The sequence below is a fragment of the Abrus precatorius genome, unplaced genomic scaffold, assembly GCF_003935025.1.
Source record: "Abrus precatorius isolate BTA unplaced genomic scaffold, Abrus_2018 Scaffold11, whole genome shotgun sequence".
In the NCBI taxonomy this organism is placed as follows: domain Eukaryota; kingdom Viridiplantae; phylum Streptophyta; class Magnoliopsida; order Fabales; family Fabaceae; genus Abrus; species Abrus precatorius.
The window spans coordinates 21,598,310-21,622,345 of NW_020874303.1; the positions used below are offsets into that span (position 1 = coordinate 21,598,310).

General features: G+C 33.1%; 4 protein-coding genes across 8 annotated transcripts; 3 read left to right on the forward strand and 1 right to left on the reverse strand.

Moving 5' to 3' along the window:
• The first annotated feature begins 949 nt into the window (after nucleotides 1–949).
• On the forward strand, nucleotides 950–4,005 carry LOC113855214 (pentatricopeptide repeat-containing protein At2g01390). Its single transcript, XM_027486752.1, has 2 exons — nucleotides 950–1,728; nucleotides 2,283–4,005. The coding sequence occupies exons 1-2, from the start codon at nucleotides 951–953 to the stop codon at nucleotides 3,287–3,289; spliced, it is 1,785 nt and encodes a 594-aa protein (XP_027342553.1). The 5' UTR covers nucleotide 950; the 3' UTR covers nucleotides 3,290–4,005.
• A 1,636-nt stretch (nucleotides 4,006–5,641) lies between these two features.
• On the forward strand, nucleotides 5,642–7,783 carry LOC113856682 (tubulin beta-4 chain-like). The gene is made up of 3 exons (XM_027488641.1): nucleotides 5,642–6,035; nucleotides 6,455–6,724; nucleotides 7,008–7,783. The coding sequence occupies exons 1-3, from the start codon at nucleotides 5,642–5,644 to the stop codon at nucleotides 7,679–7,681; spliced, it is 1,338 nt and encodes a 445-aa protein (XP_027344442.1). The 3' UTR covers nucleotides 7,682–7,783.
• Nucleotides 7,784–8,886: 1,103 nt separating this feature from the next.
• On the reverse strand, nucleotides 8,887–12,134 carry LOC113856683 (ADP,ATP carrier protein ER-ANT1). Of its 4 annotated transcripts, none has more exons than XM_027488645.1 (5): nucleotides 12,117–12,134; nucleotides 11,545–11,658; nucleotides 10,885–11,167; nucleotides 9,758–10,129; nucleotides 8,887–9,359 (listed from the first exon to the last, which is right to left on the reverse strand). In XM_027488645.1, the coding sequence occupies exons 3-5, from the start codon at nucleotides 11,143–11,145 to the stop codon at nucleotides 9,048–9,050; spliced, it is 945 nt and encodes a 314-aa protein (XP_027344446.1). In that variant the 5' UTR covers nucleotides 11,146–11,167; nucleotides 11,545–11,658; nucleotides 12,117–12,134; the 3' UTR covers nucleotides 8,887–9,047. The 4 variants fall into 4 exon arrangements, with proteins under 4 accessions (XP_027344446.1, XP_027344444.1, XP_027344443.1 ...); XM_027488643.1 differs by having other exon boundaries at nucleotides 11,545–11,674; XM_027488642.1 differs by having other exon boundaries at nucleotides 11,588–11,674; nucleotides 12,117–12,128.
• A 3,905-nt stretch (nucleotides 12,135–16,039) lies between these two features.
• On the forward strand, nucleotides 16,040–22,552 carry LOC113856680 (translocon at the outer membrane of chloroplasts 64). 2 transcript variants are annotated; one of them, XM_027488640.1, is made up of 13 exons: nucleotides 16,040–16,388; nucleotides 16,500–16,652; nucleotides 16,902–17,026; nucleotides 17,970–18,095; nucleotides 18,468–18,650; nucleotides 18,813–18,957; nucleotides 19,244–19,412; nucleotides 19,897–20,031; nucleotides 20,227–20,427; nucleotides 21,250–21,377; nucleotides 21,462–21,513; nucleotides 21,838–21,907; nucleotides 22,452–22,552. In XM_027488640.1, the coding sequence occupies exons 1-13, from the start codon at nucleotides 16,186–16,188 to the stop codon at nucleotides 22,532–22,534; spliced, it is 1,773 nt and encodes a 590-aa protein (XP_027344441.1). In that variant the 5' UTR covers nucleotides 16,040–16,185; the 3' UTR covers nucleotides 22,535–22,552. The 2 variants fall into 2 exon arrangements, 1 of the variants encoding a protein (XP_027344441.1); XR_003502915.1 differs by lacking the exon at nucleotides 21,462–21,513 and having other exon boundaries at nucleotides 16,048–16,388.
• Nucleotides 22,553–24,036: the final 1,484 nt, after the last annotated feature.

The following is a 24,036-nucleotide window of genomic DNA, read 5'->3' on the forward strand; positions in this document are numbered from 1 at the left end:
ATGGATGACCACTGAATGTAATAAGTAGCAACCTGTTTTCCATATTTTGAAATGGAATTCTGAAATGGTAACTTATGGGTCTAATTAAGGGTATACATAACTCTATTCTTCGTTGAAGCCTACGACTCAATTCACATTTAATCAAGTTTAAAACAATTATATTTTAGGATATTAAAAAAATTAAGTTAACAAACATAATAATAATAATAATAATAGTTTTATACTGTCATTTTCAGGCTATATACATATTGGTCTATTTATAGACTTAAGTTCATTAATTTACAGATAAATTTAAGTTTATTGATTTATTTAAAATTATTTTTAATCTATTTAATGGACTTTTAAATAAATTTTAATTCAAAACAAACTGTATGCAATGTTGTTTTTATATTTATTTACTACTTAATATATTATATACTCATAAAAATATACATTTTATCATTGTTATCAGTTTGAATCACAATTGAATCAACGATTAATATAATTTTAAAAACATTAACATTAGTCTTTAGGGCTGGGGGCTTCTCTCGGTGCAAGAAACCCCCAAATCTCTTTTGCTTTTCTTTATTTATTTATTATTATTACTTTAATTTTTAACTTAAAGTACTTTTTTAATCTCCAATTCCTAAATAAGAAAAGTTTATTATAGTACAAAATTAGTGTAATTTATAAATTTATACGAAGACGAAATTTACATGTAACACTTCAAGTATATATTTTGAACTAAAAAAATTTATAGAAATAATTAATTAATATTAACTGAACTTTATTCTGCGTTTTAGTAAAACAACATTCTAATTATAATTAAAAAAATGCCTAAATTAAATGCATTAACTTTCATCAATTTATGATTAACCTTGTAATCATTGGGCCGTCCACAAAATTGACGGCCCATTATGAAGGTTGAATGCTTAACATGGCTATGGCATCAAAGTTTTGCAGTGTGATCGATGTGCAGAAGCAGAATAACGAGGCTCCATGGATTCCTCACAAACCTTGTTCCTTCTCCTTCCACCAAACGCATGCATTCCCTTCGTCAACATCGACATCAACCCAAACAAAACAACAAACCTATTACTCCATTTCGCAGCAGCAACAATAACATGAAGAAACCAGTGAAATTGAAGGAGAAGAAGAAGAAGAAGAATAACAATTCGTCTTCTCCTAGAGAGTTTATGAGGAACGTAATTGGGAAAATTTACAAAACGCTAAAGTTTTCAACTTGGGAATCCGCTGAACAAGAGCTTAATAATCTCCCCGTAAAATGGGACTCTTACACGGTGAACCAGGTTCTCAAATCCCACCCTCCAATGGAGAAAGCGTGGTTGTTCTTCAATTGGGCTTCTGGGCTTAGAGGTTTCAAACATGACCAATACACTTACACTACAATGCTCGATATTTTTGGAGAGGCTGGGAGAATTTCTTCCATGAAACACGTTTTCCACCAAATGCAAGAGAAAGGGATCAAGGTTGATTCTGTGACCTACACTTCCATGATGCATTGGCTTTCGAGTTCAGGGAATGTGGATGAGGCTGTGGAAATGTGGGAACAAATGAAGTCCAAGGGATATTACCCAACCGTTGTTTCTTACACTGCTTATATAAAGATTCTGTTTGATAATCAAAGAGTGAAAGAGGCTACTGATGTTTACAAGGAGATGCTTCGATCTGGCGTTGCTCCAAATTGCCACACTTACACTATTCTAATGGAGTATCTTATTGGGTCTGGTTAGTGTGCCTTTAAGCTGTTTGTTATATTTTGTACGAGGGCATTCTTTGCTTGTCTTTTTTAGTTATAAAATGGTGGATGTTAAAAATTATGTAGAAGTATAATTTTTATTGTTTCTTTTATGATATCCTTTGGTGATGCCACCTTTTTATAGATAAACGGACTTGAATACCATCTGAACTCTCGGGATTCTTTGCTTTACGAGTTTGATAGAAGGGTTGTTTTACTTGCTGGAAGCAGCCCGAGGTTAAGTAACCTGTTGACATTTGCATTTGCTAGTTCCACCATAGGACTTACTGAGAACCATCTAATCTCAGTCTTAATGAAAAGAATTAAAATGAGGTATTTGCTTTGCTTGTATCATTTACAAAATCAAGAACAAATTGCTTGGCTTTACAAAATTCAACAAATTAGAATGGTAGCTTCTATGCAGTGTACTTTTGGAACAATCTCATTTGTTTGCTACTGCTTATCACCTATCCTGACTTGTACTGTCTTTTGTTTATTATGAAGTTGAAGGCAGTGATGGTTATTTTTGTTTTGTGTATTTTAGGAAAATGTAAAGAAGCCCTTGAGATATTTGAAAAGATGCAAGAAGCTGGAGTGCAACCTGATAAAGCTGCTTGCAATATTTTGATTGAGAGGTGTTCTAAAGTTGGTGGGACTATGTTCATGACTCAAATCCTTCAGTATATGAAAGAAAACCATCTTGTTCTTCGTTACCCTGTTTTTGTGGAAGCATTAGAAGCTTTAAAAATTGTTGGGGAGAGTGATACCCTTCTAAGGAAAGTCAATCCTCAATTTTATATGGACTGTAGCATAAGGAAAAAGTCAAATGATAGTGTCACAGTTGCAGCAGATTCTCCTCCTAATATAGATAAAGAGCTTCTATTTGTTCTCTTGAAAAATAAAAATGTTATTGCTATTGACCGTTTGCTTGAAGGGATGATGGATAAGAAAATATCTTTAGATTGTCAGGATGTCTCAACCATTATTGAGGTAAATTGTAGTAATTGTCGACCCAAAGGTGCTTTGATGGCTTTCCAGTACAGTGTGACAATGGGAATAAATATTGAGAGAGCAGGATATCTGTCCTTATTAGGCTTGCTGATTAGATCAAACATGTTTCCAAAACTAGTGGAAATTGTCAAGGAAATGACTAGAGCTGGGCATTCTCTTGGAATCTATCTGGCTTCACTTTTGATCTATAGGCTTGGTTGTGCTAGGCAGCAAACTTTTGCCACGAAGATTTTCAACCTATTACCTGATAACCTTAAATGCACTGCCACCTATACTGCTTTAATTAGTGTTTACTTCTCCGTTAGAAGAGTTAAAAAGGCACTTGAACTTTACAAAATCATGTGCAGCAAAGGATTTTGTCCTGTGTTAGGTACTTATAATGTACTAGTAGCTGGTTTGGAGAGAAATGGTAGATATGCTGAAGCAGAACTTTATAGGAGAGCAAAGAAGAACCTACATGCTAATAGTACTTCGCAGGAAAGTGTTGGCACAGAAGGAAAGATTTGTGACCTTCTGTTTGCTGTGGATGTAATACTTTGATTTGATATCATTGGGAGTTTTGATTGTTTATTCAAGCCGAGGGCATGTTGTGTAGTTGCTACTGGAGAGTGGAGATAGGCTGGTTAAGCTGCATGGCACCTGCTGATTGTCTGCAAGAAAGAATGGATATTTTGATCCAAGATCTAGTTCATTAGAAATGCCAACACTGTTGCGAATCATCTATATGTATATGCAAATCTTGCAAACAATGCTATAAATATGAAACGAATGAACTCCAGCACTATGTTCTTCAAGGCAACCGCCAACCATATGATGCATAAAACAAGAACTTTGTGAAGTGTGTTCACACGCAGATGGTCATAATCTTGTTGAACTACTCAAAGATGGCCAGGATTGGTGATTGAGAATGTGGGATGACACCTATAGACACATACTGAAATGTCCCTATATTAAGCATAATTGTTCTCTAAGACTGGAACGATCTCTTCTCCTTCTTAATCATCTTTGGTGATTTGGACACGGTCTAATTCAATGGGAAATTTTTTGCTACGCTGGTGTCAATTACATGGCTGAGCAAGATCGAAGTCTCAAAGTCCCCTTGAACTTTTCATGGGAAAATTAGGATTTATCTTTCTGACATAGGTAAAAATGTAGCGTGGTATAGTTCTCTTTACCCACATTGTCTTGGCGTGTCTGTATGATACTTAAATGGTATATTTGGGTTCACATTTGAATTGGCATAAATCCATGTTTACTTCAACGCAATTACTTGTTATTTTTGCATTAAATTTATGTTTACAGATTTTTTTAATGCATTTTCAAACAGACACTTAATTTATCAAGAAATCATGTACTGAAATTATAAATACTTTCTAGTTTAGATTCCTCCTTGTTCTCTCTCTCTCTCTCATTCATTATTCTTCTCTTAAAAATTTCTATAACAATATGAATTTTTGGGATGGTCTTTCAGTTGAGCGAATGGCATTTATCAATCCAAAGAAGCACCCATCAGCTAGAATATTGGAGCAGCTGCTATTAGGGATACTGCTTAATGAACAAATGTTCAATGTTTTCTTCTTTTTTTTCTGTTGGTTCATTTATTGCTAGAATGTCGCCGCTTATTTAAAATTGCTGGCTTGATTTAGTTTCGAGGAATAGAAAGTAGAAGTCAAGTTTTTGCCCTCTAAACTATAATGTCCATAAAAGCAACCTTTTATAAGATTTTTATTAGCATATTAGACTAAGAGATTTTGATATATTTGAACAAAGAAATCGGGTGAGAAAGGAACTTCCTGAAAGGGAACTTTGCGTCTAAATAATATTTTGTAGGTTCCGTTTTTAGATGGGTTGAAGCCAATAAAGGAAGGAAGTTGGACCTGGTATACGTCGTTGAACCTGCTGGCCTTAGCATACAAGTATTTTCTCGCTTTGATGGCATCAACCCCTCAACCCACCAACCAAAAATATCCTTTTTTTACTTCACCCTTTTATTTTAAACTCTTTCATCCCCAAAATTCTCTTTTAGCTTTAGTTTCAGTCACTTTCGAATGTAAAGAGACAAAAAACGTCATTTAGGTCCCTCAAATGGCATAACCCTTGATATTGTCAAAATATGATGTTGATGTTCTACTATAAGACTACACTAAGAGATAGGGCAAGAGAAACTCCAAATGAGTCCTTCAGTTCTAATTTACCATGAAAAATCTTTCAATGCACTTCCAAAAACTTCTTTATATTAGAAGTGTGTTTTTGTCATGTATGTATAAAAAAATAAAAAATGAAAATGCTATATAATATTACATACAGTAATGTTATTTCATACAAAAATATTGTCACAAAACAAAGCAAGAAAAATAAAAATATATAAAAAATTAATACTATTTTAATACACGTTTTAGATATCTATACCAAACACTCTGTATAAATTAAAAAGTAGTTATAGATGTTTGGTATAGACCATGTTAAATAATATTAGTTGATGTACAAAATGACATTTTTAATCATATTCGTTATTACGTGAAATATAAATTAATTTTTAAGCGTTTCCAATTACTGAATTGTTTGAAGAATGTGATGTTCCAAAGCAATATTAATATAGAAACCGCCTTGTTAAGCCGGCGAAGTTGCAAATAGCGTTTTACAAATGGCTCTCCCTCATTCATCCAAGCAACCGAACCTTCGTTTCCCTAGCAGACGAGCAATCCTGACCGTGGGATCTCATCCACAACCTCTCATCCTCACTCTTCATTTTCAAAGAGCACTCATTTACAATTACTATAAATGTAACTAATTACCTTTGCTTCGTCCAAGTTCAAGCCCTTGCAGGGAGAGTCAGTGACAGTTGAAAAGAGTTAGTTTAGTTCCCCTTTTGCCCCTCATCCAAGACAGAAAATGCGTGAGATTCTTCACATTCAGGGAGGGCAATGTGGGAACCAAATAGGATCAAAGTTCTGGGAAGTGGTGTGTGATGAGCATGGCATTGACCCCATAGGACAGTACGTAGGCAACACCGAACTTCAGCTTGAAAGAGTGAACGTTTATTACAATGAGGGTAGCAATGGACGTTACGTGCCACGTGCAGTGCTCATGGACCTTGAGCCTGGCACCATGGACGCTGCCCGAACCGGCCCTTATGGTCAGATTTTCCGACCTGACAACTTCGTTTTCGGCCAGTCCGGTGCCGGAAACAACTTCGCAAAGGGTCATTACACCGAGGGTGCTGAGCTTATTGATGCCGTTCTTGATGTTGTTAGGAAGGAGGTTGAGAATTGTGATTGCTTGCAAGGTAAAATAAACATAACCAAACATCATGGGACACTGTTCCGTTGAAATAAAATAAAATAAAATAAACAAAGAAACCAAATGGTGCAACATCAGATATGATAAAAAATTTATATACAATAAATTTTATTAAAAATTATAATATTTAAATGCATTGAATTGCATTAATTTTTTTTTATTTTTTTATAAAAATATATTATACACAGATTCTTGTTATATGCAATATTGTGCTTCGGTATAGTAATTTTGATTCACTATCACTTGAACAAAACATGAAACATTGTTGAACGACTAGGAATCTGTTTAACTTTCAAAATATTTGTTAAGAGACAATTATTACCTGAAAATTCCATTTTTTATTATATATCTAGGTTTTTTTTTAATGCGATATTTATATGTTTATGTTTTTGGTTTTCAATTTAGGATTCCAAGTGTGCCACTCCCTGGGTGGGGGAACAGGTTCCGGAATGGGAACACTGCTGATTTCAAAGATCAGAGAGGAATACCCTGATCGAATGATGCTCACATTCTCTGTGTTTCCATCTCCAAAGGTTTCAGACACAGTTGTTGAGCCATACAATGCTACTCTTTCTGTTCACCAGTTGGTGGAGAATGCTGATGAATGCATGGTCCTTGATAATGAAGCACTATATGACATCTGCTTCAGGACCCTCAAGCTCACTACACCAAGCTGTAAGTATAATATAATTTATCTAATCCATTATTGGAACATCTAAAAATTGACCCTGTACCTAATAGAGTATATAATATCCCTATCTCTCGCGTACTTTTATATGAAAATACACCCCAAAGGAGACAAATTTTAGTTGTCCCATTTTGTTGTCAACAAAACATTTTCCTAATTTATATAGCTATGGCCTATGGCAATCTTCATGAGCAAGCACTACATATTAAGGACTTTGCTTTTCTCCCTTCTCTTCTTGATGGATTCTATGTCTTGTTAATTTCCTTCCAGTTGGAGACTTGAATCACTTGATATCAGCAACAATGAGTGGAGTTACTTGTTGCTTAAGATTCCCGGGTCAGCTCAACTCAGACCTGAGGAAGCTAGCAGTGAACTTGATTCCGTTTCCTCGACTTCACTTCTTCATGGTGGGTTTTGCTCCCCTCACATCTCGAGGATCACAGAACTACCGTGCACTTTCTGTCCCAGAACTCACACAACAGATGTGGGATGCCAAGAACATGATGTGTGCGGCTGATCCGCGCCACGGCCGATACCTAACAGCCTCAGCAGTGTTCAGAGGCAAAATGAGCACAAAAGAAGTGGATGAACAGATGATGACTGTGCAGAACAAGAACTCTTCCTACTTTGTTGAATGGATTCCCAACAATGTTAAGTCTAGTGTATGTGATATCCCACCCAGAGGTCTTTCTATGGCTTCAACTTTTATTGGTAATTCAACTTCCATACAAGAGATGTTCAGGAGAGTAAGTGAGCAGTTCACAGCAATGTTCAGAAGGAAAGCCTTCTTGCACTGGTACACTGGAGAAGGGATGGATGAGATGGAATTTACTGAAGCTGAGAGCAACATGAATGACCTTGTTGCTGAGTATCAACAGTACCAGGATGCTCCGGCTGATGAAGATGGTGATTATGAAGGAGATGATGAGGGTGCTGAGAGCTGAATATGTTAGACCAATTCGATGCTTTGCATGTTACTAGCAGTATTTAATCGATAATGTTCAGTTCTTTGGCTTTTGAAGTTTGTGGTTTGCTGCAATGATTGCAGCTCTACATGTTTCAGTTCACCTTTTTGAAGGGTACCCCTTCAATACCAGTTTTTACATTCTCGATATTTTTATCAGAAGGCTTGAATTTATTTCATTACCTAATTTGTTTAAATCTTATAATATTTAAGTTGACCATCATAGAGTACTTTTCTTGCTACAGCCTGAAACTTGAATGATGGGGGTAGGAAGTTCTGTCGAAGAATGCTGGAAACTTGTTACAGTGCAAGCATATCAAGAAGACTGTTATTAGATCGATTTTGACGAGAAAAAATTTCAACTCAAATTTATCATTATTATTACTTTAATTTAATCGTCTAATTAGTTTGGATGATAAAACATTTTTGGAGACGACTCACTGTCACTCATCATAATGTTGGACGCTACTTTTAGGCAAGCATGCAAGTGCACGGTGTTTGCGACAGGATTATTCATAAATTATTCCAATTCAATATATTTGCAAAAATTGTCTTTTTTTTTTATAACGATTAATAATTAGTTCGTGTTCGGAAATTGTATATCACAGTAGAAAGAAGTATAAGACCTCAAATTCTGATATGTATGAATACTGTAGGCAAATTCCCGAGATAAGATCTGCATAATCATGTTAACAAAATAACTGAAACTGGGGATGTAAGCTATTTAAATTGTAAACTTCATATAAACAGCATCCATGAAAACAGATAGCTTGATTTTGAAGTCTTGGTTACGTTTTTAACAGCCCTTTCCTATGTTTCAGCTACCCCTCCCCGCATGCTAAATTTTTTTTAAAAATGGAGATAAATTTACAATAATGCAGTAGAGGATATCGACACTAAACATTCACCACTAGGAAGGGTGAACTTAATTTAAGGACCTAAAAATCAAGTTTAGTATGTTCAAAGATTGAACTACTGTTGGATTTATAGCACAAATACCTTTGGCTATCTATCATGTCCAAGAGTTTGTGTATTGTGTTATGATCCTTCATACCGAACTTTTAAAAATGAACAGCCATAGTTTTCATTCTAAATGATAAATACGATTTTCAAGGTCCCTAAATACATTAACACCCCCCCTCCGTCCCGAAAAAAAAAAATTCTTTTGGACATGAAAAATGTGTTTATTGAAGAGTTTGATTTATAGAATAAATCTTATCATGTCCAAAAGTTTGTTTATTGTTATGGTCTTTAAAACCAAATTTTTGAAATGAACATGCATAATATTCATTCTACATGATGAATAAGCCATTTTGTTTGGCATTTCTCCCTCACAAATTGGCAATTCATTTCAAAACTCTTTGGTTTGTCTCATTATATTGATTATGTCTAGATGAGAAGTGGTTCAGCTGATCATATCCAGCGAGCACCCCAGCTCCTGCCATACCAAGAAGCATATTTGCAGTAACTCCTCGAAATAGAGCTAAGAAACCCTCTTGTTGAACAATCTCACGAAATGCATGTATTGCACTACAATACTTGTTTGGATGTCCAGATGTAAGCATCATTCGTCGGCGCAAGGTGTCAAACGGATAAGCACAAAACCCTGAAAAAGTTGTGATGCTCCAACCTAACAAGAAACAAGCAAGAAAGTTCCCCTGCAGAAAATAAAGCAAGAGACTCACATTGATGGGCAGGGTATAAGAGAACAGAACCAATCCTCTGAATTCAGCAAATATACAATCAAGAGGTGCATCTATGAAAAGTTTATCACAAGAAAATTCAGTAAATTCTTTTTCTGAAATAATGTTATCTGACTTATCACATGTCTAGAAGATGAATGTTCAAATTCAAGGGTTCAATTGTCAATGTAACATTCCAGAGTCTGGGGTAACTTCAATATTTGGCCCACATACCACTGTGTATTAGACCAAAGAGATTACCAGTCCAGTAGCAATTGAAAGCAAAATTTCTCAGTTAAGTATCGAGTACCAGCAATATATTTTCCCATTGACCGTGAACTATAGATCTCTTTGGTGAAAGTGCAAATGCTTACCTCCAAAGGCCCAACTAAAACAATAGGCTTCATGGTGTCATAGATCCCAAAGTACATCCCTCGATACATGGTGATTCCCCATATTGAAATACTGAATCCTCTGTATAAGCCAGCAATTCCATCACTTGATAAGGTTTTCCGGTATACATCAATTAGTCCTTTAAACTGGCGCTGACCAGTCATACGGCATTCTATTGCATCTGTGCCCAATCGTGTACGTGCATAATCTAAATGATACAGAAACAGTGAAGTAGTCGCTCCTGCAGCACTGCCTGAAGCCACATTCCCAGCAAACCACTTAATGTACCCGTCTCTCTCTTTGGAATACCCAAAAATGCTTTTGAAGTAACCTTTGAATGCAAAATTGAAAGCCTATAGACCAATTAACTGTTTACTCAAACATTATTTCTAATAAACACAAAAAAGAAATCATTATTTGAGACATACGACTACAGGAAGTGATGGGAACAGAAAGTGGTAAAAACCAACAGGTGGTTTCCCTTGCATATGTATGGGCCATTATTTTATGCATGTGCTGAGACCCGACTAATGATGTTAACATGGATTGACAGGAATAGCACACAAGGAGGAACGAAGAACAAGCGGGACATGCATAGGAAATATTGCATCATGCCATGAAATGATTTTGTATAAGTAATTGAGAAAAGAAAAGGCTTTGAAATAATATATATTTCAATTTAATTGAGAATGCGGGAGAAAAACTGAGTATGGAAGGGAAGTAAGCTAACAGATAATCCCTATAATTTGAATATTTAAGGTCCATAGATGACAGGATACAAAATCCAGGAACAAAAGGATTTCCATCTATTATTTGGTGTGATGCACAAGAAATAATTACCGCAATATATTTATTGGGTAAATTGCTAAACGTCATTCAATTTCCATGATAACTTGTCATGTTAATTCTTTTGTTTTCTTTTCTTCTTCTCTTTCTATCTTCCTATGGAAGTTGCATAAAAAGCAATATAAACACTACAAAATTATAATAGGTGATAGTCCGTTAACCTCACAGATATGACAGCTTGAAAGAAAGAGAAAACAAATGGTGAGGGTGGGCATACAGGTCTTTAACATCAATCAGAATGTCAGATAAGTGAGAAACACACCTGTGTGGGGAAATATCGGATTACATTGACTTGATTACCTCTCCAAAAGGCAATCAAACCTTCTTCCATGAAGACCCTCTTAAAGCCATCAGACACACCCAGGTACGGTTTTTTGAGTTGGCCTCTTTTAATCATTTCACCTTGGTTTTGCAATAAAAGCTTCACTCTCTCAATTGGTGCCGCTGCACTCTTTGAGACAATTGCTGCTACTCCTCCCATTGCAAAATCCTTCGAAAATCTTTCATATGTAGATCTTACCATTTTTTGTCTCTTCCCTCCAATCCTGGCATATGTAATAAAACCTTAGTTAGCAAGAAAAGACATCAATACATGTGACTACACAGATTTGTACATGTTTGTTTTTCTATTGGTGCAGCCTCAGATGAATGTTGCCAAAAAGCACCAAGAGACATGCCTCTCTGTTTGCATGCACTGAAACATGTGCAAACAGAGAGCCAAGGACACACTATGACTTAACAGAAATCAAATATAGGCTGAAGTAACAATGAAGCTAAGCATAAACATTTGACAAATTGTTACATGCATTCATCAAGGCAAATTGTAGGTGAGGAAATCAGGTCGATGAAAATTTAAGATCACAGAGAATATGCTACTGTGTCAGTTTGGTCCACACCAAATCAAATTGTAGGTGAGGAAAACCTGCTTTAAGGGACTGCCACCTCAAGCACATTAACTGACACACATGAAACTGTTAATCTCTCGCATTGTAGTTATGGAGAAGTCGTCTTCCCTCTTTAATCTTCGAGTGAACATCTGAAAAGGATAAATTCTGATGCAGCAGACAATAACATATTCAATTGGCTTGCAACACTATAAACCAGGAATTATGAAAATTTAAATGAGCACGGTTCTAAATTCCACGGATAAGAGAAAAAAAAGCTAATTTTATTAACATAAGTGAAAAGCTGAATCTGGGTCATGTTTGGGGGCAAAAAATTGAAAGATGGTCTATTGGTTAGTGAACCGCCATTAACCCATCAAAAAAACGTTTGAAATGGAGTGCTTTAAAGCCACCAGAATCTAGAAAGTTCAATACAATACAAAACAACATAACCAATCAATCAAAAGGCATAATGGGTGAGAAGAAAATCACTCGATTATAACAGAGCGGAAAGAAATTTTGTGAAAAGCTAAGGAAAAATTCGATCAAATTTAGAGATGGTACATAGGCAAACACAATGGGTGAAGGAAGAGAGAAAAAAGAAAGGTACCTGAAGAGAATGAATTATTATGGTGGGTGAGTAGATGTTTGATTTTGTTTTTATTTGAGAAACTAGAATTGGAGAATGGGAATCAATTGGCGAAGGATTTTTTATACTATTATTTTTAAATTTTAATTTCTTTTTGGGATTGGGATTGGGATTGGGGTATTATCTTGTGAAAGAAAATTTGAGTTGCACTCTTTGGCTCGCAGACAATTGCAATTGAAACTGCAAAGGCTGATGTCAGCTTTATGGTAATTTTACAGTAGCAAGCACTTTTTTAAATATTTTTTAAAATACAAATATATTTATTTATTTTCATAAAATATATATAACAAATTTATGTAATAATTAAAATAATTAATAAAATTAACAAATAAAAATATTACAAATCATTTAACTAATATTTTATCATACTGAAGCACTAGCTTAATTAGAAAAATTAAAGATATAACATTTAATTATTAGTCTAATGAAATATATTATTTTAAAAAGTTTGTCAAAGTTACATAATGAGATAAATTTTTTCTGGATAAAAGAGATAAATTTTAAAAAATTATTATTTTGATACTTTATTTTATAATGAAATTAAAAAAAAGTAACAAATTTCATTTTTTGAAGAAAAAAGATTTTGAATTTATTTTGTTTTTTAAAATTTAAAAATAGACTGAGAAAGTATAAAAAAAATATGTTTTATTGGTGTTTTAGATTTAGGAAAAATATTTTTTAAAAAATGATTTAAACTTCACAGTTAAATTTATACTCTTACGTATTACTTGAAGATAATGAAAAAATTAAAGTCATGAAATTCTTCTAAAAATAATCAGGAATAAGTTTAAAAATTAATTTTTTGTTTGTTCTTAGAAAATTTAATTTTGATTATTTTTATACTTGATTTTTAAAATTTTTCATATTAGATTGCGATGAAGATTATTTTTTACTTATAAAATATTTTTAAAAAATATTAATTTTATTTTAAAAAATATGTTTTAATTTAGTCTTATATTTTAATTTTTGAATAGAAAAAAACTAATTTAAACAATGAAAGAAACATATTTTAAAATTTAGAAAGATTAAATTTAAATTGAGAATAAATTATTATTAAAAAAATTACTTATCTTATTTTGAAAATAAACTCACTTTTTGGCAGTAAAATTTAACTTATCTCATGACTATTTAATAAATTTTCTTACAACCTAAGTGATATTAAAGAAAAAGTGAGTTTATTTTAGAAATATAATAATTACTGTTGAGCTAAGTGATATCAAAATAATTACTATTTAGAAATATAATAATATAAAAAGTAATTATTTTGATACTTTTTTTTAAGATACTATTGTTTTTTTTAATTTTAAATCCTATTTAATATTATATTTATTTTTTAAATAAAGGCTTCCAAAATTTCATAATTCCTTATTTATTTTTCTAAATAATTTATTCAGCATTTTTAACCATTCAAAATTTTTTTAAGTCAATTTTTATTCACCAACCCACTCATTTAAAATTTTAAAATATCTAGTTATCTTTATTTTAAAATTTGAAAATTTTAAGTTTTAAATTTTTAAATTAATTTTTATATGGTGTCTTTATTTTTTGCAGAATTTAATGATTATCTTAATATTTTATTTTATTAGTTCAAAATGTGACTAAAATAAAATTAATTATTCAATGTATGCACTCATGTTGTTTCAAAATGCATGGCACATGATTGCACAAATCATGCACAGGTATTCCATCTCTTTTGAGGGATTGAGGGGACACCAATTACTCTACGGAATGAGAGGTCGTGGTCAAGGTGTGGTCAAGGTAAATTCACTAAATCCATGGGTGAAATCCATAGTGATGCAATTAAAGGTTAGAAGTGAGGAAGAGTTTGGGAAAGAAGAGAAAAAAAATAGCATGGAAGGTGTGGAAGAAGGCTGCAGTGTTGGAGATGTAAGTTAGTTTATAAAGGGCCAAACGAGGTTGTGGTTGGCGAGTCCGTCGTAAAGAACAGGAACAAGAGACTTTCACGTTGTTGCATCTTTCTCCCTTTCCATATTGTTATGTAGGAAATGTAAGTGTAGAGTTAACAAAACATGAGATTAAGGTTGTAGTTAGTTATAAAGGGCTAAATGAAGCTGTGGTTGGCGAACCAGTCATAGAAAACAGGAGCAAGGGACTTCCATTGAGTGTACTTCTCATCCATGGAAGGTTGCTGTTGTTGTTTCGTCTTTCTCCCTTCCTTCGTTGCTTTCCCATATTGTTCTTCCCATCTTTTCTTCAGTTCTTCAATCACTCTACCTCTTTATGCTCCTCTTCCCCAGTAGTTGTTGCGTCTTTCTCCCTTCCTTCTTTGCTTTCCCATATTGTTCTTCCCATCTTTTCTTCAGTTCTTCAATCACTCTACCTCTCTATGCTCCTCTTCCCGAGTAGTTGTTGCCTCTTTCTCCCTTCCTTCATTGCTTTCCCATGTTGTTCTTCCCATCTTTTCTTCAGTTCTTCAATCCCTCTACCCTTTCTGTGCTCCTCTTCTGCCTTTGTTGTTGTTGCGTCTTTCTTCCTTCCTTAATTGTTTTCCCATGTTGTTCTTCCTTTTTCTCTTCCCATATGGACTTAGGTTTTCGACTCCTCACTTCCTTCTTCTTCAGGATGCCTTGTTGAGAAGGAGGAGTCTCCATTTTTTCTTCAGTTCTTCAATCACTCTAAGCTTTCTACTCTATGCTCCTCTTCCTTTTTTTTAACTCTTTTTTTCTTGTGCACCCTAAAGTTTTTTTATCCTGTGCACTCACAAGTCAAAACGAGTTTGATGTCAACTAAATAAATTATTAAAAATATTGCATGTCTTCTTTTATAGGTAAATTTATTATTATTAATTAATTAATTTTAACCATGTAATGTTTACGCATTCAATATAAATAATACCAAAATTTGGTTTTTTTATTTATTTCATGCTTTTACTTTCTCTCAATTACCTTTAGATATGTAATTTATATTATAAATAGGGAGGATGAATAAGTTATAACTTATTATAAATAAATTGTAGCTATGAGAGATGTGACTTTTTTTTATAAGTTTATTTTAATAAATTATTTTTAATTTATCAATAATAAATTCTACCATTAAATTTATTAAATAACCCATTTAATTATGTATATTAGTTTTATAACTATAAATATATTTAATTAAATACAAAATCTTACTATTATTATTATATAATAAATTTGATTCTTTATTTAAAAAGCAAACATGCTTCCACATAATTTTGTATTTTCTTTTCAATTTATAATGCATATTTTCTAATTTAATGTTTAGTTATATAATTTATCTACAATTAATTATTTAAATTAACAGGTTATTAATACTCTAATTTTTAACTAATTTAATATACAATGAGACCCACATGAGGAAACTGAATTAATTTTTTTTATTTCTTAAGTTAGTTTTTAATATTTTCAATAATTTATTTTTTAAACATATAAAATTTATATTTTATTTATATCTGTATTATGAATACAATATTTTTATTAATGATTTTTTGGTATGTATATTAATTTATAAATTTCAAAGCTCACTTCTATTGAAAAAATTTCATAATGTATACCTAATAATTGTTACTTTACAAACTATTCACTTGACATGACAAATAAAGCTTGGTGGCTTAGGAATGACGAAGGCATTTTTGTTTGAAATATTGATTTTGTTGTTGGTCCCATGTTACAATTAACAATCCGTCTGGTACACGATTTCAATATTAAATTGTATTGATGTTGCACATTTTTGTTTTTCTATAGAAATATAAATGGTATTTTAAAATTCATAAAAATGTCGAAAGGAAAAATATAAGTAATGTAAATATGATTGAGTGTTTATAAATTAAATAATAATTTTAAAAAAGACATCAATAATAATAATATAGTATTTATTTATTTATTTATTTGTTGAAGGTTTTTATGAGGGGAGAGCATAGAGTTTAGGCAGAAGAAAGAAGCTGAGGCGGCGAGTGTTGGAGAATCCTATCCTCTTCTTGTTCTGTTGGTGTTGTTGTTTGTGTTTGTGAAGGTTCAACCGTTGTGGCTGAGTGTGGCAGAATCAATCAATGGCGTCTCAATCAGCGAACCTATGGGTTTTGTTGGGGCTAAGTTTGGCTGGAATTGTTCTCATCACCAGAAAGTTGAAGCAGTCTGTTAAAGAAGATTTTGGCGCTTTCATTCGCAAGCTTCAGCTTCTTCCTCCTCCACAACCTGCTCCTCCCAAAGCTCCTCATCCACTCACTGCTCTCACTTTCGCACTTTCTGACCTGTAACCTAACCACAATTTCTTTTTCTGTATTTTTTGTTACTGTTATTGAATTTATGATAAGATTTTTATTTTTATTTTTCTTTTGAAATATTGAAATGAATTTGTTACCAGATTTGACGTGGAAGGTCATGTATCCACGTTTGGGCATCCCGAGTGGGCTCGGACTCACGAACCTGCTTCTTCCACTTCTCCTTCAGTTTCTGCTCTTGTTGAAGGAGGTGCAACTTGTGTGGGAACTACTGTTATCGAAGACTTTGCTTTTGGGTTCGTTCTTTTCTTTTTTTCCAAAAATTTGCATGTTGATACAACTGTGTGCTTAGTTTGTAAATATGTCATGCAACGTTTTTCCACCTGGTAACAGAGTGTTGTATAAGCGATTAAGGATTGTGAATGGTGTGCCCGAGTGGTGGGCTAGGGTTTAGTGTTGCCTCGATTTCGGTTCACTGTTTGATCTTTTGGAACTTTGGATTTGAGAAAAAAAATTTAGTTGTTTTGTTCATTTTTTCTATCCAGTATTAGTGGTGAAAATAAGCATTATGGAACGCCGACCAATCCTGCTGTGCCTGCTCGAGTACCCGGTGGCTCCTCCGGGGGCGCAGCTGTGGCTGTTGCTGGCAATTTGGTTGATTTTGCATTGGGTGAGCTTCTCGATATCGTTTTGATAGTTAATGATCCTTCTTTCTTGATTGTTGTTATTCTAAAGACAAGTGGCATACTTATTTATGTCGCTGAAAGGTTTATAGGCAATTTTATGTCTCTTTTTGATGTGTTTGTGTGTGTCTTCCTTCATTGGCCGGGTATTCTGCAGAAACCAAGTAACTTAATAGCAGGATAATATACTTTTATAAAATTATCTTCCTGGTTATGTTAGAGCATCACGCTTTCATGATGTAGTGGTGTTAGTGTACCTCCAGGGGTGGTTTGTTTCATGTATGTTTTCTTTATATATCTGTTTACTGGATTATGTTGAGTGATTAATCAGTCAACAGAAATAGAATAAATACTAAATACAATATGGCCAATTTTTCCTCTTGGGAAATCCAATGGTTCATGACCTTGGTTGTCACCTTATCTATTTTGGTTGTTGACATGCTGAATTTGAGGTTGGTAAAGAGGAAACAGCCATTATTTCTTACATTGAGGTGAGCTTTTAACACTGAGAGTGTTGTCTGCCTTTTATTCTTGGTCCATGCTTCTGTTCTTAATTTCTATTTAGAATCAAAAATAGGCATGATCTCATTTTGCAGTTTAAATTAATTCAAACCTTAACAAAAAGGTGTTTAAAACATTTAAAATCCATCCATTTAATTGTTTAACTATGTCAAAAGTAACACTTCTTGATGGGAAATTCCATGTCTTTGCTTTGGCATGTTCAGTAGATTAAGATATTAATGAAGGTATATCTTTAACTTTGAATTCATTGTTTTACTCCTATGTATTCTTGCCACATCACTGTAAGATATTTCAATTTTAATAACCACTGTGTTATCTTTATTTTGTCTGTTTATACTTTTTGTTTCATTATCACCATATGCTGATACGAGAATGTTTCTGACACTGTGACACCATCATGTATAACAGGTATTGATACTATTGGTGGGGTGAGAGTACCTGCTGGATTTTGTGGCATTCTTGGATTTCGGCCTTCATATGGTGCTGTTTCTCATATGGGAATCATACCTATTTCAACAAGTCTGGACGCTGTTGGTATGGATGATTCAATTTTTTAATACGGTTTGATTTATGGGCTGGAGGGTTCAAGTGACTGTTATTTATTCTTTTGAATGATTAGTATTTTTATGTGGTATCAGGATCAAGTGCTTGTTTGCATTTGCTCATTATTTTGGGTCTTTTTGTTTTCTTAAAAAATATTTCTCAGTATATCTTAATTACAAACTATTTTGAAAACAAAATAAGCTAATCTAAGTACATAAAGAAATGGAAAGAACTGTTCGAGTGTAATTGTTTTCATTCAGACTTTTCTTTAGTTGCTGGCACTGTCTTTCTATATGGATGCTATTGCTAGTTGCTACACCATTTACTGCATTTTTGTAATTCTTTCTGAAATGCCCTTTTCAGGTTGGTTTGCAAAGGATCCTAATATATTACGTCAAGTTGGCCATATACTTTTACAAGCACCATTTGTAATTCAACGCAGTCCTCGGCAAATAATTATAGCAGATGATTGTTTTCAACATATAAATGTTCCTCTGGACAGGAGTTCTCAAGTTGTGATCAAAGCAGTTGAGAAGCTTTTTGGAAGTAAGTTACTTTTTCTGTGTGATTTTTTGCAATTTAAAATGATCCATCTTGTTTTGGTTGTCATTAAAAGCTCTTGCCTTGTGTGTGTTTGTTTTCTACTAACTTCTACTTTGTTCTAGAAATTCTACTACATTAATTTTTGCTAACATCAATTGTCTTCAGGGCAAGCTTTGAAGCATATAAATCTTGAGGATTATATAAGTTCTAAAGTTCCAAGCTTGAAGGAGTGCTCTGGTCAGAAAACAAATGGTGAATTGAAAGCTTCTTCGTTAAAATTACTTGCTAACATTATGCAATTCCTACAAAGGTTGGTCAGATTCTGTAATATGGAAATGCTACTATAATTTGCAATTTTGTGCTTAATGTTAGCTTGAGCAAGAATGCTGTCATTTGGTTCTCTTTTCGTTAGAGATGTTTTACATTCACAGCAGTTTTGCTACTAATGTTCTATCTAACTCACAGATAACCATGCCATAACTTCTTCTTTCTAGTATTCCTCTTTGTGGATGTGCATAATTAATATTTGTTGTGTTACGGTTGTCTGTGGAAGTCTCCAATAGTATTGTGACTATTTTCTGAATCTATTTGTGCAGACATGAGTTCGGACTAGCCCATGATGAGTGGATGAACATAGTAAAACCTGATCTTCATGCTGCTCTCTCAACACAATTGCATGGAAAATTTGCGGCATCTGATGTAGAAATTGAAAACTCTAAATCCGTTAGAAGTGAGATGCGTGCTGCTGTAAATTTGCTTTTGAAGGTTATGATTTTATACCATTCTACATCCTACTTCTCTTGAATCCTCCTTATTTAGTGACAATCTTCATGTTGTCTCATTCTAAGTTTGCTTTCATCTTCTAAAACATTATATGTTAACAGTGTTTTTAGAGTATAATGAAACCATTAGCTGATGGAGTTTCAATAATCTTCGTCACTTTCTTTAAAAAAAAAATGAAAAAAAATTCAGATGAAGAGCGTGCATATTTGGTGGATTTTAATATGTGATTGTTCAAGGTTTGAAGCTGTGCTGATTATGAACAAACTTATGGTGAACGGAATATTGGTATTGAATGAGTAGAAACCTTTCTAAGACCAAGCTGCTGAAAACATATTTTGAAATGCATGTCAGACTGTCTTATGTGAGGACATTAAATTTTCCTTTCGATATATTAAAAAAGTATGTTCTGAATTTTTATAAACATGACATAATTGTGCTGAATTTAATAAATTTTGACACTTTCTAGGATGAAGGAATTTTGGTGATCCCTACTGTAGCTGATCCTCCTCCAAAATTAGGTGGGAAGGAGATCCTATCAGATGATTATCAGAATCGTGCTTTTAGTCTGCTTAGCATTGCAAGCATATCAGGTTGCTGTCAGGTAAAATTCTCTCCCTCATGAAACTGGCATAATGTTTTCTGGTAGTTTTCTTGACTACATATTTAGAACTTCTTTTCATGGAAAATTGTTTCCCAAATTGATTTTTTTGAACCTAGTGGCAGACGGCTTAGGGCGTGGTGGTGGTGGTAGTGGTTATGCATCTTTCATTCATATTCCCTTGATTTTTCCTTTCAGGTCTCAATACCATTAGGATTTTACGATAAGTATCCTGTTTCAGTGTCCTTGATAGCTAGGCATGGGGGTGATCGATTTTTACTTGATACACTACAAACCATGTATACAACTCTCCAAGAGCAGGCTGATATTGCCGCAAAAAGTAAATCATTTAGAAATGTTGTCAGTAAGGAACAATCTGCTGAAATGGCCAAAGAGAAGGTATTGCTGTTGTTACATCTGATGAATTGTGCACTTACCTGCTTTTGATTGTTATTGTGCCATATATATCTGGTATGATTTTACTTCTAAAGCACCAGTGGTTTTGAAAACTGGATTGTTATAAACTTCTCAGCATGTCTGTTGGATATAGGTATCAAATTTGTTTTTCCTTTATTTGCGGTGGATGTCTGTATGTCTGTATTTCAACTAATATTGATGCATATAAATGGATGAATTTTTTACAACATATATTTGATATAATCATTATGGCTATAGCTAAAGCCAAGCTTGTATCATCTCCAGTCCTTCACATCTCATGAGGACAGTTACAATGCAAGTAAATAGTAACTATGAATTCTAAGCCTGGTGCTATTAGTTTTTACATGTAGGACAAAACCCTCAGGTCTTGATTAACATTATATTTAGTGTCCTCATGATGATACTCTATGCCAAAACTGTGTATAGAAACTTTCATTAGTTCATCAGATATATATTTGACAATCCTTTTGGGGTGTTACAAATATGCCTTGACATCCTTCCATGTTATCCTTCTGTTTGAGGTTTAACTATCTGTTTTAGCAGAGTTGGAATTGCATTCATGTATCAACCTTTGCTAAACTGTTACTAGAGAAGCTGCAACCATCACAAAATTTATATTTTCTGTCCAGTTCCTTTTGAGAATATTTGTGATTTGACATCATTCTCTGCAAGTTTTCTGCATTTTTATTAAGCTGCATAGGATAATTTTGATTGTTTAATTCTCACTTTTGTGCATGTTCTTCTCAACCTTCTTTTCTTTTGGTTTATTGCTTTACGATTCAGGGAAATCAAGCCTACAAAGATAAGCAGTGGCAGAAAGCCATTGGATTTTATACCGAAGCTATCAAACTCTGCAGTGATAATGCAACATACTACAGTAATAGGGCTCAAGCGTATCTAGAACTTGGGAGGTAGCGTTTCATTCTTGCTAGTTTACTGTTTACTCCTAAAAAGTGTCTTGCAAACATCTTGATTTGTTCTTTTCATTCGTCCAGTTATCTCCAAGCTGAGGCAGATTGTACAAAAGCAATTAATCTTGACAAAAAGGTGACTTTTTCATTAAAAGATTATGATAACTTTTTCAAGGCTTTGTAATTAAATTACCATTATTTAGTATACTAAATTAAATTGTTTTATGTAATTACAAATACATTAATGGGTGCATCAGTTTACATTCTTGGTTTTATAAACTTTCTCTATTTTGCTTTTGTGAGAATAATAATGAGAAAAAGAGGGGTAGGATATTAATCTGTATATTTTTATATGATGTTCTATCAAACTTGTTCAGATTCCTGCTTATTGTATATTTCCTTAAATGAGATGGTCATGAGCATTATACAGTAACACCTCTGTGTTGTCTGTTTTACCCAGAATGTGAAAGCCTATTTTCGTAGAGGTACGGCTAGAGAGATGTTAGGCTACTACAAGGATGCAATTGATGGTAAGATCTTTCGTTCTATTGACATGTGTATGCATTTTATCATTTCCTTACTAAAACTTAAACTTAAACTTAAGAGGGAATTAAAGTCAAGTACCAATCTGTACTACTAAGTAAAAAAATGAAGCTATTAATCACTAGAGTGGCTTGGCTCACATTTCCGTTTTGTTGAAGTCATGCTTGGGTTTGTCCTTTCCTAGAATTCTCCAAAATAAAAATATACTGCAAATGACTAGTCACACACTTGCTTTCATGTTATAGTCTCCCACACCTTAAAGGTGAAGGGATTAATATTTAGTTCCAATGCCCATATTTAGCTGATTTCTGGTTTATGTGCTTTAATTGTGTTCTGTAAGAATTTATGTGCTTCTAAGTATTTCATCTTTTAATATGAGATTGTAATTTGAAATTATTTGTGATGAATTTTGGGGTTGTACTATCAAATTAGATAGGTACATATTAACAGGGTTCGTCTTCTTTTATTATTATTGCAATTGTTCTCATCTTCATTTCCGAAGCCTTGGCTAATGGAATTTTTGCTTTGCAGATTTTAAATATGCCCTTGTACTTGAGCCAACCAACAAAAGGGCAGCTGCAGCTGCTGAGAGGTTGAGGAAGCTATTCCAGTAGGTACGTAATTGTGACACGGGATATAAGCGCTGAGATTTGTCTTCGTTGGCGGAGCACCCCAGAATCATGATGCTGGTGCCTATATGCACTAAGATTGATGAGTTTCTAGTTACAATAGTGATACAAGAGTAATCCGACATGTGATTTCTGCAAAATGATAATGATTCTTTTGTCCTTCGAGGCAAGGCAAATTTTAGACATGGAAACCATGTATTGCACAACCTTTCTTCAGGTTCTGTGACAAAGTAACGTGTTATTGCCAGAACGAGTCCCAATTTTGTTTGAGGTAAATATATTCGGATTGTAATGTTAGCCGAGTTAAGAGGTTGCTTATGACTATAGCTAGATATTGAGCTATGCATTTTTCCAATTAGATTGTACTTCACAATTTTATAATATGTGCGCAGTGAATGTACTTCCGTTCGTTAGTGCGTAAAGTCAAATAAGGCGTATGCTTATTATGACTTCAGCTGTGCAATTTTTTTTCTCCAAAATAACAAGATCGTAATTCACTGATTTTTTATTCTTTGTCCGGTGGAAGTACTTTTGTTGGTGGTTATTATAAGAAAAAAAGGAACTTATGACGAGTTAAATGACAGTCTTGCAACAGTGCAATGCCGAAAGTAATTTGTGACGGCAAGAAGTGATTGTCTTTCAATGGGGGGTGTAATCCTCAGAATTGATAGGAAATTGCGATCTCATTTTCTCACTGACCTTCAAAACTGACAAAAGTGCCTTTATACTCTGGATGGAAAAGTCTACTACATTGTAGAAAGCTGGAATGAACAAGAATAATGCTCATCTATGTTATGTAAATGGTCATGTTAAAAATAAAATTTTATAAATTATTATTTATTGTTATATTTTCTAAAAAAGTTTGAGAATTTTTCTATCTCCTTTCATTGTATCAAAAGTTATGTCATTCACTTTCTTTGTTAATGTTTTCAATGATCAATCAATATATTCAAACTATTTTAATTATTTTTTATTTTTTTACAATAAATTTTTATTTAATATTCTTGATAATATCATCATTCTTTATTGTCATTTTGTATCACTATTTATTTATCTAATTTGTCACTTTTCTTGTGTTATTTTTTATGTTTAACGTTTATTATCATGTAATTATATATAGCAATTTGGTAAAAAAAAATATTTTTAACTTGATAAATATTTTATAATTAAATAATTCTTGATAATTTTCTTCATTTTAACCATTCAACTTTTATTCTATTAATACCATGAATAATTTTTCTATAGTAGAATTATCAAATACTTAAACTTAAAAATTTGTAATATTAAATCATCACCGATTTTAACTTTTAAAGCATAACATTATTTTATTTTTTAAATTACAATGCATTATTCTTTTTTACTTATTAAAATTTGTAAGATATTCTCTTTTCAAGATTTCATTTTTAAGTCCTTCACTTGTTTGAATATATTTAGTTACTCCACGGGATTAATATTTGTAAAAATTAATGAAATTCTTTTTGGTATAC